An 18,768-nucleotide genomic window follows, 5' to 3' on the forward strand; every position below is an offset into this window, starting at 1 on the left:
ACCTAATCAGAAATTCCATGCAAGAATTTTTAATAAGTAATACTAGTTATTAATTAAATATTAATTTAAAAATAAAGTTAACTGGAGCAAGCATAAAGTGCTGGAGTTAAATCCTAAACAGCCCCTTTACTCATACTGATAACTTATCTGACAAAAATACACATCAAATTCTCAAGAAAGATAAAAATGGAAGTTCTAACAAACAGTGTCATTACCTTTAGCAAAACATTAAGTTTACATGATATGACTTGTCAATACCAAGACATTCAATGAATAATATAAAATCCTTGTAATAAATAAGAAGGCTTGTAATAAAATTAGTCATTAAACTTGAGGTTAATGGGAGGAATGTCTTATTATAAAAGAGCAATGGTGTGGCCATCTATATATCTATGTAAATGACTGAAATAACAAATATAACAGTGCCAGCTCTTGTACTTAAATACAACAAGATTTCAATGCCAGAAGTGATGACTAAGTCTCATGGAATGTAGAGCCATCTATTGAACAGTACCACATGCATAAAGAAAAAGTTTGTGTATAATCACTGAATGGTAATAGCTAATCTTCTGATAGGGAGTAAGTACCTATCAGAAATGCATTTTCAGTATAGGAGGATTATGACATTCATATCTCATTGTTAAAAAAGTAAATATTTTCTAAAAAAAAACATTTTATGGTAAGTACTGCAAGGAAAAATTGGATTGTGCTCTTTTGTCATGTTCAACTCTTTGCATAAAATGATTCAACGTAAGTATGTTCATACATTTTACTGAAAGAAACTAACATTTTTATATATTAAAAGTGCTACCACTTATTTAAAAACTTTTTAAGAACTCCAGTTTTGTAGTATTATGTTCAAACATTACATCAATAATGATATAATAAAATCCTCACTTACAGTCCTAGGAGAGTAATTTTATTTAAAATTGTGTTCTGTTTTAAAGAAATGGGTGTTATACATACCATAGTTATTTTTATAATTGTGTGAATCTTGAATACCCAATGTGTGAAAGTTGTTTATGGACTATATATTCCAACATGACTGTTATGCAAACCATCATGCATCATCTCTTAACCAATAGTAACATGTGATTTCCTCTACTGAACCTTCACTTCAAAACTTGGCAGGTAACAGCACCAGAATAGTATAATTTCTGGTATGATACCTACCTCCTCTCTCAAGATCAGCTACAATTCCACATTGAGAAGGCAGAGGCACCAGAGCAAAAAAGTAAAAGAATTACTCCTGAAAACATCTGAAGGAAAAACCCCAACAATGAGAGGTATAGATCCGAAGATCAGAGGCAGGAATCTGCACCACTCTGAGCTTATGAAGCAAATTATCGCAAGGTAATTATCTATCAAGCAATCTTGTGAAACACCCTGTCTTTATGTTGAGTGTGCAAAACCATGAATGAAAGAGCTTGAGTTAACATGGCTGACAGTGCAGATTTAAAGAAAATCTAGTCAGGCACCACTTGCCATGGAGAGAGATCCATGTGATTAAAAGGGAAAGAAGAGCCCCTGAAAAGGAATGGAAAACTTACCAGTTAAATGTCACACCAAAGTCTAGAGAATGGTCCCAGGTGGCAAAGGAACATACTTGGAAACCCATATGCTAGATCGTAGAATCTCCTCCATCAGGTGAAAAATACAAGAGGCAAGGGAAAAGGTGAGGCGTCAGAGCTAATGAGAGAAAACCAGGTGTGGGAAGAAGAAGGCAGAGAAGAGTAGGCCAAATGAATCAAAAGGCAGACACAATTTGTATGGGTAGAAGGTAAGAAATTGTGAAGTAAGGAGGATTGCCATGGAATAAAAAGTCAGTTGTGTACACCATGAAAATTAGCATGTGCTCTGAAAGGGCACATATCTGGACCAGGTCTAGGGTAAAGATGGGATATAGAAGGAAAGGAAACAGGAGAGAAAGATGAATAATTCTCCAGAACTACAAAGGTATCAGGATGAAGGAATGACTGGAAATACCAGAGAAGATAGGTAGAGTGATAAAGGGTACGGGAAACATCAATGGCAAACAAATCAGACCTTCCATATCCACAGGTCAAAAGAACAAAAAAATACTTTTTAAGGTAGAGTAGAAACAAGAAGTACAAGGAACTGGTTTAAATTGAGATAAGTTAGAACATGAAAGACCACATTAATGTCCCAATCCTCAAGGGCAGGACATTTCTAACAAGGAAGTAGCTTGACATATGAAACCAGATTGTGAAGATGCAGGACGAGGAGATTGAAATGTGGGATCCAAGCTGATGAAGAAAGAAGGGAGAAAGGGGAAGAGGGACAGATTATGATAGGAGCAGATATTGTAATTTGGGAAACAAAGGTTGCTTTGGCTAATAGGGTGCAAGTAGAAGGACTCAACAATAGCGATCACAATAAGAACCAATCAGATGGATGGGTACACATAAAAGTATTTGTGTGACCAATTCTGGCTAAAGACATTTACTTCCAAAGCCTGTGGATGCAGTACAGGTGACCAAATAAGAGGCAAATTGGTACTGAGGACCACGATAAAAGCATTTAATTGGGGAGAACCTGTCAATGGCAAAAGTACCTGAAAACAAGAAGTTCTAATGACCACTCCATTGGATAGAACCTGTCTTGGCATAAAAGGTGATCTACAACTAGACTGAAAGCAATTTATATGTAAAAATGGCTCGTTTGGGTTGAGAAAATATTTTACATAGAAGAGCAAACAACGTTTCGACAATGTAGAAAGGAACAACTAACCCCTAATTTTGTAAAGGTAAAACTTTCAAAAAATTTTAATACATACACAAACATTATCCAAAATTTACAGAAAAAACTACTTAAAGTCATGTTGAACACAAAATACAAAGAACTACATGACTTACAAAAACAAAAAATGAACCTAGACCATCAACTGGCATGCTGCATTAAACCAGAGATTTATGGACTTATACAACGAAACATAAACCAAATCAATACTAAAAACGACAGAGACAAAAAGATTTGCCACAACAAAAAACTATAAAAACTAAGGTGCAAACAACAGAAAAGACACCAAAACGACAAACGGTTGACTAACCTCATAATTAACAGATCCGACCGACAATAAAACACAGACGAGATACATCTACTTAACAAAGGACTCAACTTCGCAATAGGACCTAGGTACATTCTAACCATAGAAATCAAAACATGTTTAGAAGACCTAGCCAGGAGACTTGTGATACTTTCTACAGAGAACAAAAACAAGGAAACAACCAAAAACAACCAACAGAAAGAAGACAACTTAGATAATTTTAGTGACATCCAACAGCCAAACTTCCCAGGTAAAATTACAAATTTATATTTTCCAGAAACACTTAAAAACAACATCTTAAACGATTTTTTCAAAGAATTTTCTCACAAAACCATCAACACAATTTCACAAAACAGAAAACGAAAAAACAATCTTACAAAAAGAAACATTAATTCCATTAAAAACCTAAAACAAGACAAAAATATAAAAATTCTGAAAGCAGATAAAGGTAACGCTATAGTCATAATGAACACGAATGAATACATCCAAAAAATGAAGAACATCCTATCAGACACGAACAAATTTAAACCAATACACACAAATCCAACAAAGACCCACGAGACACAACTGAACAAATTACTACTACAAATGAAAAAGCCAACACAATTTCACAAACACTTTATTCCTACCTACGTAAAACCGACTCCCGCACACCACAAATATACGGCATCCCCAAACCTCATAAACCAGATTGTCCATTACGACCAATAATGTCCACATATGAATCGTTTAATTACAATCTTGGTAAACACATAGCATGGGCATTCTCCAAATATGTAACATCAGCCAGCTCATTCATCAAAGACTCTTTTAATTTCAAGTCTAATCTTAATCAACTTAATCATAAAGCCTTAATGGCCAATTTCGATGTTATATCCCTCTTTACAGAAGTTCCAACCACTGAAGCCTGCAAGATAGCCTTAGAACTCTATATCCGAGACCCTAACCCAACTATAGAAATTCCCAGTAACTAGTTAGCAACCCTCATAGAATTCACCACGATAAAGACAAACTTCATGTTCAACAACCAAAACTATATACAAACAAATGGCCTAAGCATGGGCAACCCAGTATCACCAGTTCTAGCCAATATTTTTATGACGCAAGTTGAAACACAAGCAATTAACACAGCATTACATCCACCACTATACTGGTACAGATCGTAGATGACACGGTTATGGATTCAAATCTACAGAACACATACTTAATTTTTTCAATCACATTAACTCTATACATCCCAACATTAACTTCACATGTGAACAGGAAGAAAGCAATCAAATATCATTTCTGAACCTCAAAATTACAAGAACCGATACACAATTTAAAACAGGAATCTACCAATAAATCACTCGTACTGAATTATACCTTTCATGGGACTCAGCACATGAAACAAAACAAAACCTCAACATACTAAGAAACCAAATAAACACAGCCATAAAACTATGCTCACCAGATAAAATTAACGATGAATTAGACAAAATAAAACAATACTTCATCAACATCAATAAGTTTCCTCCACAAACCGTAGAAAACATTATACGCACACACCTAGACAGAAAGCAAAATCAACCAGCTAAAGTAAATATATCTCACGAATCAAAAAATCACGAAACCATATACTGCTGTATACCATATATTCCTGACATCAGCAAACAAATAACCAACATTTTGCAAAAATTAGTAACAAAATATGACATTCCAGTTAATACCAAATTTATTCAAAAACCAGGCACAAAACTGAGGTCTATACTATGTAAAAACTACACTGACAAACACCACACCAACATTATTTACAAAATACAATGTGATAACTGCCACGACTTCTATATTGGAGAAACAAGTAGAAAAATGGAAGCCAGATTCAAAGAACATAAAAAGTCACCTTCACACGTTTTCGAACGCTGCAAGTCAAATAAACACAACATAACCATAGAAAACGCTCAAATACTAAATAAAGAAACAAACATAAACAAACCCAAAATTAAAGAAGCCTTACTTATACAACAACTTAAACCCAAAATAAACCAATATAAAGGAACACCTTTATACCTATATTAATATAATAAAATAAATAAAATTATATATTCAAATATCTAACACCGCCCTCTACATTCCGACACTCAGTTACACAACCCCTTTCAAACATGTGGTCAGCTTCCGGTCAGTTACCTCTTTTTTTGTGAACCTGACGATGACCGAAGAAGGTCGAAACGTTGTTTGCTCTTCTATGTAAAATATTTTCTCAACCCAAACGAGCCATTTTTACATATAAATTTCTCAACAAGTGGGTTTCTCTACATCACTGATTATAGACTGAAAGCAGCTGACACCATAGATGCAAAAAGATGAATGTATGTGCATTTTCCCAGTATATTAAATCCAACATTCAAAAACATAGGTCTCAGGATTAGGTGTCATCTTGGTGGTTGATACATGCCACCACCATAGAGCTTTCTGAATGAATCATCACCAGACAAATATGGGTGGAGAAGGAAGTGATGTAGTGCCAAATGTACTATTAAAAGTTCAAGAACACTGAAATGCAAGATGGTTTGATCTGCAGACCAACGGCTGAAAGCTTCTTGGTGGTTAACCCACATTCCCCAACTGTGAAGAGATGAGCCTGTGGGAAGACTGAGATATCTATGGAAGTGGCATGCCTGCCAATGTATGTGATTCGCCCAGCCACAATTGCAGATCATCTTCCAGGGAAGAAAGAAGGGAAATGGTGGTGGAAAGAGAATCCTGAGCAAAGTTCCATCATTCAGGAAGTTCCCACAGCAGAGATATCATAGGGGTATGGCCAAAAGAAACCAGTGCAGTCATGGAGAACAACATCCCCAAAATGACAGAACATTGCGAGCAGTAAGTAAATGGACTGAGAGAATATGGTGAACTGAAATTTACATGGAATGAAGACATAAAGGAAAAGGCAGAGTATCAAACAAGTCCTCCAACTAGACAAAATATTGAGTGGGTCAAAGGAATGACCTTTTCAATTTAATCAACCAGCCTACCATAGATGCTACAGTAAGGAGTTGACGAGTATGAGAAACCAATTCTTGCTTAGCATGAGCCAGTTCCATGTAATAATGAGATTGCATTCCCAGAGCATGAATATGATAACCAAAGATCCAGACTATGAGACAAAACATATAGGGAGCTGAGACAAGTCTAAAGAGGAGGGCTCCAAATTGGTAAACCATCCCGAGATAGACTGATTGAAAATAATGCCGAGACTGGTGGTTTGCTGTCAGAATGTGGAAGTAACCATTGAAGACATTCATTTTTCTTGCTTATAAACTTATAAATCTGGGAAAAACATCCATCTCAAGGTGAGAAAAGACTTCAGGGTAAAGTTGGAAAGAGCGATGAAGCAGAACAAATAATCCACACTATGGCAAGAAATGGCATACTGACCAGAAATCTTCAGGAGAAGTGGCATGTTGATCCCCTCACTTAATTGTGAGACATATTGATCTGCATAGACTTTGATATTAGGGGAGGGAAAAAATGACAAAAATGGCTAAGACATTGGCTCAAGTAATAAGGAAGAATGAGCAGAATAAAAGTAAGGAGAAGGGGATAGAACATCACAAACATGAAAGATAAAACCTGTGAAGATCAAATTATACCTAGGTGATTCCTCTAAAGTTTAATAACTTAAATGTTACTGTATATTATAAACTACTAGTCCACTAAAAAACACAGTCAGGACAGGGTAACTTTGTAAAAACTAAAGGTGTTTTATATTGGATTACATTGTGACATCACAAGCTATGTAATGTTAGCTAGGCATGACTAAAAGGTCAATATAATAGAAAATACTAAATATATAACATTATGAGACTTAAGCTACTTAGACCAAACATTTGCACTTTTGTATTATATATTTAGTCATTGCAGCACAAAGAAAAAAACAACACAATTTATATTTATTTCCTAATTATTTTATTATGGTTAAAAGTTTGGTTAATTAACAGATCCAGCATAGTTAGGACACAAAAAATAACATTAAACATAAAGTCTTACTCAAATCAAATGTTTGAAATGCATTTAAGAGGTTTCAGAGATTACACAGATTATATCCAAGGTTATGGGGATAAAGAATATTTTTCTTAATCATAGCATGAAATTACTTTGCACTTGGACTTGTAATCAACAGATTGAACATTTAAAAACAAATCTTTAGTAAAAATATTTCATAGAAAAATATGATTCGTTTGTGTAAAAACTTGTAATTTTGACTGAAAGTCTGAAAAACATTTTGTGAATACACGTACTGTATCAACAATTAAAGTGTAAATACTTAACAAATATATATGTGAATACAAACTCATGAATATTATACCACAGGTCATTGTGATAGGACTAAACTGAGCTTTAAAGTGCTATAACTTACAAAGATAAATGAACTGGCACATGTGAAAAGAGCAGTGAAGACTGTTTAATGAACTTTAATAGTGATTATAAATCATTAAAAAATGACATTACTCTTTTTCTAGCTTTTACAACATTTAAAGACATTTTGAAAAATAAATTTTAAGTTTTAATTTAAATATTGCATACATGTCACCTTAATAAGTCTAGTTATTTGATCCAACTTGTGTCAGTACACACACACACACACACACAATGAGTACAGCTGTACAGCAACACACACACATGGCAAGCATATTGATTAGTTTACAATGAATTTTGTTTGTGACAAGAGATTGTATACAAACACTTTAGACAAACGTTATATAATTTAAATCTGTCTAAAATGAGATATTTTTGCAAACTTTTCTAAATTCTATATGTGTAAATAAAAAGTTTATTAATTAAATTATATTTGCCATATAAATATTATAAACTTATTTCTTTCTTATGACCTTTTATTGAAATATAAATAACTAATTTATTTATAAGTTCCGAGTTTTTAAAATCAGTTTCAAATAAACAAGTGCTTCAATGATAATATTGAGGCTTTAAAGTATGGGAACTGATCTTCAGAGATAGAATACTGAGGTAACATTAACTTTCCCAATTAAGATTCTAAGAGCCTTGGTGTGCCATCTTACACTCAAAATGAGATTTTTAAAAGTTACTTTTTCATTTTTTTCTAAATTACAACAAACCACCCACGAATATATTGTCAAAAACAGAACTTACGCCATAGAAGCATGTAATTAATAAATAACAGTTACAGCTTCACAACATATGATGAAGTACATTTATTTAATATCTTTATTGGAAATGTTGGTTCTAAAACATGCAGATTACAATCCATGACAATATCAAATTAACAAATAATAGCTATGGTTTCAAGTATATTATGTAGTATATTTAGCTAATACTATTTATAAAAGCTTTTTATAATAAAACATAGATTACAGTTAGAGCCTACTTACATATGTTGAAATAAAAGAGTAATGTTTGTGTGACACTTCTACAAAGCAGTAGAATGTTATAACTCACAAGAATGTATAACACAGAATTTCAAAACTGAATATCAGTTTTGGTCTTTGGCAAAATTTTCAGAAATGAATACAAAGAAATAATGTTGCTCACACATAACAAGTCTGGAATAAACCTACATTAAACTAAGCAAATCAAAGATAAACACAAGGGTGGAACATTTTTGGTGCATGGCTGTTTTCCAATGAAAAAACAAAACAAAACAAAAGGTAACATTAACTTTAGGTTTAAATACATGTTAAAGCCGAGAATATGCTTTGGAGTTATATTGTACATCCTCAAGCATTAGGCAATTTGACTCTGCAAAGGTAGAAATTAAGAGGTACGAGATAGACCAAGTTAGCTTTAAGTGTTTAAACTAACTGGTTTTACAGTATTGAGATACTGTATCATTCTTTACTGGCAACTTTCTATGCATCAAAATCTTAAACAAATGTCAACTCTCAAGTTTTTCATATCTGTGTAACATCAGTTAAATGTTCATTCCTTAATATAAGATGGTGAACAATTTGTGTAGTAGGACATGCAAACTTACAGTTCTTACACTGATTTGAAACTAAAGATTTAAGCTTTAATGTCTCTTTTGGGTAAGTGTAAGAAACTATCGTAGATATAGAAAATAACAACAAGAATTTAGCAGAAGCTTATCAATATCTCATTCAAATAGGAACTAACTATCAAAAGATAGGGTAATTTTTAATTAGTTGTTATAGGTTTTCAGCATCTGTAAGATATGTAATAATAATAATAATAATAAAAAATGACCAATTAATATAAAGCCTTTAGTCTTAGTAACAATATGAGCAACATTTTACAATTCCCAATTACCAAGTGGCAGATAACACAATGGACATCTGTGCTCATCCATTCTTATATTATCTGTATCAAAACCCAAATGTTTAACAACCATCTGATTATGGAAGAAAATGGACATAGCTGTTACAGATAAAATTAGTATTCTAAGCCCGATAAGCTAATGCAACAATTATGTATCTATCAAGCATTGGGAGTAGCCACAATTAATACAGCTGTTATAAATGACATCACAGTTTGTTCTTAACATGCAAATTAAAATTCTTGCTCATTTTAAGCAGATGCACATTTTGTGCTTTTCAAAAATTTATATTTAACTCATGGTTATCACTAATCATGATGTTTACAATGTAGTTGTAACCACTGCTTATCACAAAGTAACTTAATATAATTAGATAACTGCAGCTAGCCTTCTTCTGGCTGGTTATTTCATACTGAGAACTAATATTTGTGTGTGTGTGTGTGTGTGTCAGAAAGAAGAGGCTTAGTGAGACAGTAGATGATGTAAGGTGGATAATTTTTCCTGCAGTAATTGAGTTAGTCTAGTGTTAAATAATTTCCACAAAACCTTACTATTAGTTTTATGCACACAATTTATTTAATCACAAAAATATCTTCATCAGATAGTGCACAGAACTCAAGATTATTATTTCTATGACAACATAAACAGCAGAAAACTTGTGATTTGTAGAAAATTCATATCTATATGTTTGATGGACTGTAATAAAAGTATTTCTATTCAAATTTCATTGTTTCTATTTTAAATTACTAAAATCAGTGGATTGGTGACACTTCATAAGGAATATAACTAATCAGTCAAAATTTACCACGAAAGTTTCCTTCACACATGGTTTGAATTAGTGTACTAAGCAAAATTAATATTTAAGTAGGGGCCTAAGATAGGTTTTCCTTAATGTTTTAGCATTAGTTAGTAATAGAATTATATTATTACATACCAGGTGTGGTAAGATACTGTCTGTACACAAATTTATCTGAAAGTGAGCATAATATTAGTTTAGGCATTTTCACAAACATTTTTTTTAAACAAAATTGAAATTCTCTTCCAAACCAAATTATATTTAACTTTACATGATATTTAACTAATACAAGAATATTAAGCTTACAACCAATCTCACCATAAACATTATTCCAACTGGAAAACTGGTGAATTGCAAATATAGAGCAGCTACACGATACCAAACTTCAGGATCTGAGTGTGCATACCAAATAAACATGAGGGTGGTGTTTTCCACAAATGCTACAAAGTAATATATTGTGTATCTATATCGAGTAGGTCTGTCTACTGGGTTGAAATAGCAAAATATGAACTGAACTCCAAGTACAGCATCATACATCCACTCTTCACACCTAAGACACACAGAAAATGGTACAATGTTTGAATAGTATTCACAAAATTTTTTTAGAAAGTGATGAATATTCTTCATGATGTTTTGCAAATGGACAACTACATTCTCTTTAATCTTTTTTATTCACATTTTACAATATCTAAACTTGAAATCTTATGCTTTTTGTTTAAATTATATCAGACATATTGACTATTACTTGCAAATGATCCAAAGTTTTATTTGAGTCAAAACTGTAAATATTAGATTAAATGTTTAGAAATTTTATGCTATAAAAAAATAAGAAAACACCTTTCAACTTAAGAAAAGGTAATCTTGTGACTGATTTCAACTTTCACAACCCTATTTGATTTCAAGCAAAATTTACAAATGCAAATCAAACTTACATTTTTATCATATTAAAGCCATTGCCAAATATTCCTCATAGTATAATAAGAAATTGTTAGTGACTGAATTTATTCATGTGATATTACTTGTAAATCACACTACTACTAATTGTACTGATATCTCCCAGTTTTTCAACAATTCAGTTTAACTAAATACACACCAATGAAAGTACTGAGCAAATAAAATAAGAAATAATAAGCAATGCTTATTTTTTTTTTTTTTTGGGGGGGGGGTACATATATTACTGCAAAACTATAAATATCTATATATGCACCATAAATTCTAGATTTCAAGTTATGGGAGTCTGTCCTCAATATTAAGTATAAGTTGTAATGGTGTATTTAATACAACTGTATAGTGCAAAGTACATTGCATTTTCAACATTTTGAATTCTTGCAGCTCAGACAAAAAAAATAGTAAATACATTTAAAATATATACTCACTTATTATCATAAAAGTTGGTCTTCATTGAGATTATCCATGCAGTCATAACAAACCAGTGTATAACACAGAAAATAGCTAAGGCCACTGGACTATAGGATGCAAACAGAGACAGAGCAACTACACGTGAAGCAATAACAAAGAATCTCCAAAAGAACATCCCTACTTTTCCAATTCTTGATAAATCACATTTATCAGGAAGAGAACGACGTAGTGCAGACTGGTATGAAACAAGAGAAGTTGCTAATGAAATCAGGGAAAACAGAATGGAAAACCAAGGAACAATAGCTATAAAAGAAAAAAAATTTTGATTAGAGCTAAAGTCAACTAATAAATCCATAAACAAACTGATGGAAAGAGGAGAACACAAATATATATTTTAATGTTTAACATAAGCTTCAAATAAAATATATCCACATGGTAGACTGATTTAATACAAATTATGTAGAAGACACCTTCCTAATTAAAAATAATTAATTCAAACATTAACTTTTTAAATAACAGTATTTTTCAAAGTTTTAATAAAATATTGAAAAAGTAAAATCAATTTCAAAAAATGATATATCTCATTGACAAGTGAAATTTTGAACATAATAACATAGAACATATCTTAACATTTTGTGTACTGGAAAGACATTATACACTGTTTCTATGGCTTAAATTAATTATTTTGCTTTATTTCTGCAAATCTTCCTACAATCTGATTAAATAGTGTTTTTGAAACTCCCACAAACATAACTTTCTTCACTGAGTAGTTCTTTAACAGTCCATACAACTGGCACAATATCACCCACAAACTGTAAGACTGTATCAGAGTCCTAAATGAAGCAACCAGTTTTCAAAACATACACACATTTTTGTGAATATATGAAACATTTATGATGATAAAGGCTAATAAAGGCTTAACACAATACACAGTGAAGCAATACAAGCTTACTCTTCCAATTCAACTGAAGAGGGTATGGACTCTTAGCCTGAATAAACAACTGAAGAACCAGTTGTGGAGCAGATTCCATGTAGCATTCAAACAATCGTAGCATGGCTGCATCTGAATCTTCATAGACCATTTTACAGTAATAATCTCTTACTTCTTTCAAAGCTTCTTTTCTGGATGATGCTCGAACCTTGAATCCATACCATAGAGTATCAACATATCTAAGAGTAGGTTAAAGGAGAGAATTCTAATATAAGCACAACTACAGAATCTAATATACTATACACACACAACAAATATTCTAGTCTATTGCTTGAAAGAAGAGTATTAAACAAGAACAAATAAAACTAACAAATTCAATCTTAGGAAAAACTAAATATGCATTCTTCAACAAAAGGAAAAATAAGTTTCCAAGGTTCATTTGAAAAAGAATAAAGATTTCAAGCTGGAATAAAAGTTTTCAAGAAATGTAGTTTTCATGCTGAGACTTCTTTGATCTTACAGCTGTCTTACTATCCTAATATTAACTGTAATTAAACAATCAATGTAAAGTAAAATGAAAATTTGTTGAAAATATTAAATAAAATCAGTACCTCTTTTAAATAATGATTTCAGATTGTAACACGTAATTATATTTATTTATTTTATCAGCTTTAGCTTCTAACCATTTAACATCTGCATTCTTTTAAGTTTTATGTATTTATTTCTGTAACTGCACTTGCACTCTGCATGAAAAGCAAGAAATCATAGCAAGATGTTTCTGGTACAGGTTCAGATAAATGGTCAATCAGGTCAGAAACACAGGTAGACATCACAAAATGAGACAATGACTGGTCTCAGAAAATTTAAATTTTTCATTCAAGTTTTCTTACCAAAGTAGACCTTAATTAGTACATTCTACTTTTGTTAAAAATATATAATAACAAAGTAAAAATATAAACAAAAAAATAAAATGTAGCACTTCTTTCAGCTTAAAGCATTTGTATTTGAAAACTATGCTCCAGAAACTTTTTTTTAATAAGATAGTTGTTCAAAACATAATCCATATAGCTCTGAAATGTGTGTTTTGGGATACAAATAATTCATCATACACTAATAAAAGAATTCCCTAAACTTACAACAAGTTATTTGTATTTTTAATTAAGTTAGAAATAGGTTAAAAACCTCCATTACTGCTTGGAGCAATGACTTTACCTAACATGCCAAGTTTTTCTTGCAAATTATCATCTTTGATCATAAAACTAAACAAATTAACTTATGACACCTCTACACAAAAATATGTTGTGTCTGTCATATAAGTTAACAAGTGAATAAAAGAAATAAATGAATAGCTCCATTGGATAAACCCAGTCTGGTTAAAACAGACAATCCACCACAAAGTTGAAAGCACCTGGTACACAATACATCATCAAATGAATCTGATGATTATGGACTCAAGCCAGAAGATATAAGACGAGAAAACACAGGGATCTCAACCAGGTCCCTCCTGGTGATCGACATCAGCCAGCAATGTTGAATTGTTAGAGTGGATCATGACCAACCAACCCCTGAAGATAGAACACTGATGTGAAGATAAATTTCCTTTCCAAATTAACCTAAAGCTACTCAGTGGCTGATACATGCAACCCAGTCAGGAAAGGATGCATTCATAAACAGATGTAAATATGGATGTGCAAGATTAAGTGTGATGCCCACCAAAGTATGAACTCTGTCCATCCACTTGTGGCAAGTGTTATAAGAAAGTCTGCATATAGAGGGCAGCAAAAAACAGAACAAGCTAATCTTGTGAGAGGAGGGGAGCACCATATCAGAAATAGAGGTTCAAATTTTATATTATTTCTTATCAATATGTATAGTTTGTGTTCCTGATTCGTTAGGCCCTATAAAAGTTGTGTTATTGAACTTAAATGGGAGAGATGAGAGAGCATATGTATCAAAAACAAATGACTGAAAACTGAGAATTTTTTAAAACATTTTGAAATTAAAATTTGGATAATATTAAAGCTTGAATACTGCTTTGTTTCAACGTCAGTTATAAATATAGTTTTTAAATTAGTTTTAAATTTAACTCTGTAAATAAAATCATGATGTGTACTTTGACCTGCTCCCAAGTACAAGTTGAAACTGATAATGCTTTTCACATCTATTTTCTTTTAATGTTGTGGTTTTATTACTATACTTTATATCATTGAAATAGTAAGCCTCTGTATGTTGCAAAACACTACAGCAATGGTCTATTAGCTGTTTCCTAGAACTAATGTAAACAGCACATGATCTGTATTATATTTTGCAGGGTTTTATTTCACTGAAATTATGGTAGGGTCATTTGAAGATATTTTTTTATTTTACATTTTAGTTACTATTTCTTTAAAAAAATGTGGAAAAATAATCAAAAATATACATAAAAACAAAGATTTCCATAATTTCATTGTATTTATGAGCTGTATGCAACTCCAGTAAAAATATTACACATTCTGACCTGAACATTCCTCACAAATTTAGACATACAAAAAGAAAAATTTTAGTTCTCAAATACACAATTTAGAATACAAAAAGAATAATTTTAATTCTCAAATACACAATTTAGAATACAAAATCACCTGTTGGAATAAAATTTCTGAAAACTATTATATTTTACCCAGCCTTTTAAATAAACTATAAGTGAGTTTACAAAATTCTGTTTCTTTTCAGAACACCATATCTGATCAAAACACAAGGCAATTCTTGGTGACTAGAGGATAATGGAAAGAATATTGAAGGTTCTCTACATGGGTTTTACACTATTTACTATTGGCTATAAGCATGTCCATAAGCTATATACATTAAATAGTAAACAACTGCAAAAGTTACAGAGATAGAGGAATGTGGGTTTAAAGATTTTATTGATACCTTAGCACAAAAGTTATAATTTCAGACTCAGCTTATACTTATGTAGTTTCTAATCCACATGCCTCTTTTATAAGCTAAAGAATTTTGAACAAGTGGTATTGGAGCTCAAATGCATCATTTGACACAAGAAAATGAAGTTTGAGATATGTACTTCTTTTTTTAAACTAAGAAGTTAAAGCTCAGGGGATATAAAAATATGAATTATAAGCTTTTGTTTTCATGACAAGATTACTGACATAAAATTGATACTAAAGTTACATACATAAATTTTGAATATAACACTTTGCTCCAGTTATATGGATAAAATTAAACTGAACAATCAAAAATTTAAAAAAAGTAAACATTTCACTCACTTGAATTCAAAATATTTGGAATAATTGAAAACAAATTTTAACAAGAAGATTATTTTTGTTAGTTATGACATTGATTTAGTTGTACAAACTTCAGGTGATCAAAGATAATAATGAAAAGCTGTAATAATAACATTTTTGTTTACTTGAACAATTGGAAATCAAAAACAGTATTAACTGGAAGTTATAACTTTCCCATACTGAAAATATAGTTCCAATAGGTACTTACTTCCACTAATATAAATAGATATTATTGTTCAATGCTGTACTCTATATGCAAAATTTTTTTTAAAAGCACATGCCACAAGCCTTGAAGCTCCCACTCATCTGGAATCAACTGATTCCAAAGCGTCTTGCATGCTAATCATCATGTGACACATCTGAACCAATAAGAGTGTGACAAGTTCTCTTGACACATGTGACTCCCTCTATTCAATTCTCCCAAGCTATCATTTTGAGTTTTGGCAGAGAAAGGAAGCATCAGTTTTCAAAAGTGTCCAAAGAACACTCCCAAAGAGATTGTTGGAGTAGATGATCATACAATGGAGATTACACCACTTCTGAAACAGGTTTACTCATTGCCAGCTGTGGAAATATGTGCAGTTATGGGTAGAAATATGGAAAAGCATATCCAATAGGGAGAGAACTATGACTGGACAGAGATTTGAACTATATATAAATTTCAATCCCAAAAAAATAAATGTGAGTAAGAGTAAAAGGATGTGTCCCCAGGTGTAGAGTGGCTAAGGTGCAATGGATCATACACAGCAAGTCCACTACATCCAAAAGCAAAGGCCATTGAGAACCAGTATCTGTATGGAGGTCAGAGAAGGGTGACACTGTCAATAAGTCAACTATAATATAAAACTTTGCCACTGGGAATCAACATCCATGTGGGGGGGAGACAGTAAAAAGGATCATACTGTCTTTACCTCATCTCTCCCCTAACCAATAAACAGGACACATGACAACAAACTGAGAAATCAACTGATTAATCTGGAAGCCCAGCATCTCGTACTGAAAAGATGCGTGAACACAGTAAACTGACTCACTTAATCAATATGACAGGAACCATCCCAAATGCAAAAACATCCTTAGGATAATAAGAACATCAAGGGATAGAGAAAGAGGAAGAAATGTATTAAACCTACATCATGACCCACAATACCGATGGAGTAACTATAGCATGATTGAATGAGTGAAAGTGACATTTTTAATACATGTGTGATGACTTATGTTGATTGATTCAATTCTAAATTCTAAATACAGTTTCAAATTCAAATCTGGCATTCACACAGGAAAGTAGGATGAAGGGGTGAACTGCAATTTTGACAGCTCACTCTAATGACATATAAAATGAAGAACAACTTGTTGTCTACACTAATAAAACATCATCACCCTATTTTCAACTAAATGGTTTTGTTTGTGTATATTGTTTCTCATTATTACATTCAGAAGGATGCCTCCATGGTTCACCACCTCAGTGGCTTGGATATGGAAGGTGGTAAGGACTTCCATACACTACTAGAAGCAAAAGGGGGGAGAAAGCACAGTGGAGAATCCAGAGTAGTGACAACACTGAGACTGCAATAGGTGATTATTAAACCCTATTTTGAAAAATCAGACCATATCTGATTTATTCAGTCCAAAGCACAGCAAGAATGGGAAGATATTCCCTTCTGCTTTAGCCATGTGGCTATGGATGATTATGGTTTAAAAAGATATAAAAAAAATATAAAAGATAAATTATCAAATTATAGTATCACTGAGGTCTGAAGAAATGAGTATAGGAAGAAGACAATAACCTAGAGATGAAGATACAGCAACTTGATGCAAATAGTGAGATATGAATGTATGCAGAGTATTCCATACATCTGAGTGAAGAATTTTCTCCAAGGGATGACAAAGACTATATCCCAGGGAAAAAGTAAGGTCTCTCATTTGATAAATGAACATGCAGAACAAAGTACAGGCAGGAAAATATGATGAAGAATATGTCAATCAAATTTATAGCTGAAACAAACTGGTGAGGGTGGAAGGAGAAATATCACAAACAAAGGATACCTCTCAAGTAATAAATGGGAGTGGGAGCACTATAGAAGAAATTCATTTGAGCAACATAACAGCAAAGAGCACGTAACAAGATATAGAAGCCTATCCCAATTTGTCAGAGGATAAAAGTGAGAATTGGAAGGAAGGAAATTGGTGAAAGAGAAAAGTCACCAAAGATTTGGGAAGGAAATGTGTGTGAAATGTTAATGGCACGCAAATCTGACCTCCAGCATCCACAGCCTAAGAGGAGAAGAAAATAAATCTTGAGGGAAAGGATAAACATTCAACATGATGACAGCATTAACATCCTGATCCAAAGGAGAGCCTGCCAATGCAGACAATGAATCCCTCAGGAATGCATTAAGAAGGTAAGAGTAGGAGAGGTAAGCATGCTGCAGTGTCAGAAAAAGGAAAAGTGTGGAAAAGGTAGCATGATAATTGGATCTCCTAGCCAAGGACCAGATAAAAACCAGGTATGATGATGGAAGACAGAAGAGCTGGATGAAACACCAGTGACTAAGGTTGATACAAAAGTGCAAATGTATCCAGATGATGAATACTCTACTAAAGACAAAGCCACCAAAAAACATGAAAATTGACTGACTAATCTATCAGAAAGAGTTTGCCTAGAAGGAAAAGTCTATCTTCAAGAAGACTAAATGCACCCTTAACATGAATATCAAGCAAGTGGGCCCAGAAAGGAAGATCCAAAGTATAAAAATGAAAGGACTGAGAAAACCAACCACTGTAGATTTGTTGAAAGAGATCATTACCAGATTATTTATAGCAAGATGAAGAAAATGAACCAAACTACAATGTACAGTCAGAAGCTGCAGGATGTTGATAAGATAAGATCTTGCAGCCAAAGACCACCATCCTGAAGCTTTCTGTTGATCGACCCACGACCCACAGCCCTGAAAAAAAGCATCCATGAAAATGTGTAAATCCATATGAGGAAAAGGAAACTGGAAGTCTGTTAACATGTGATGTCTTGCCCAACCTCCAATGCAT

The 18,768-nt window shown here is 32.6% G+C and overlaps 1 protein-coding gene across 3 annotated transcripts in view; it reads right to left on the reverse strand.

Annotated features, from left to right (window-relative positions):
- LOC143229212 (XK-related protein 6-like) overlaps nt 1–18,768 on the reverse strand; it is a 49,368-nt gene that overhangs the window by 8,531 nt on the left and 22,069 nt on the right. For all 3 annotated transcript variants that reach the window (XM_076461209.1, XM_076461207.1, XM_076461206.1), the window contains exons 3-5: nt 12,470–12,687; nt 11,535–11,820; nt 10,477–10,708 (exon numbers count right to left, since the gene is read on the reverse strand). In XM_076461209.1, the coding sequence (XP_076317324.1) occupies nt 10,477–10,708; nt 11,535–11,820; nt 12,470–12,687 (736 nt within the window). The remainder of the gene's footprint in view (nt 1–10,476; nt 10,709–11,534; nt 11,821–12,469; nt 12,688–18,768) is intronic.

Source organism: Tachypleus tridentatus, chromosome 10, assembly GCF_004210375.1.
Source record: "Tachypleus tridentatus isolate NWPU-2018 chromosome 10, ASM421037v1, whole genome shotgun sequence".
Lineage (NCBI taxonomy): Eukaryota > Metazoa > Arthropoda > Merostomata > Xiphosura > Limulidae > Tachypleus > Tachypleus tridentatus.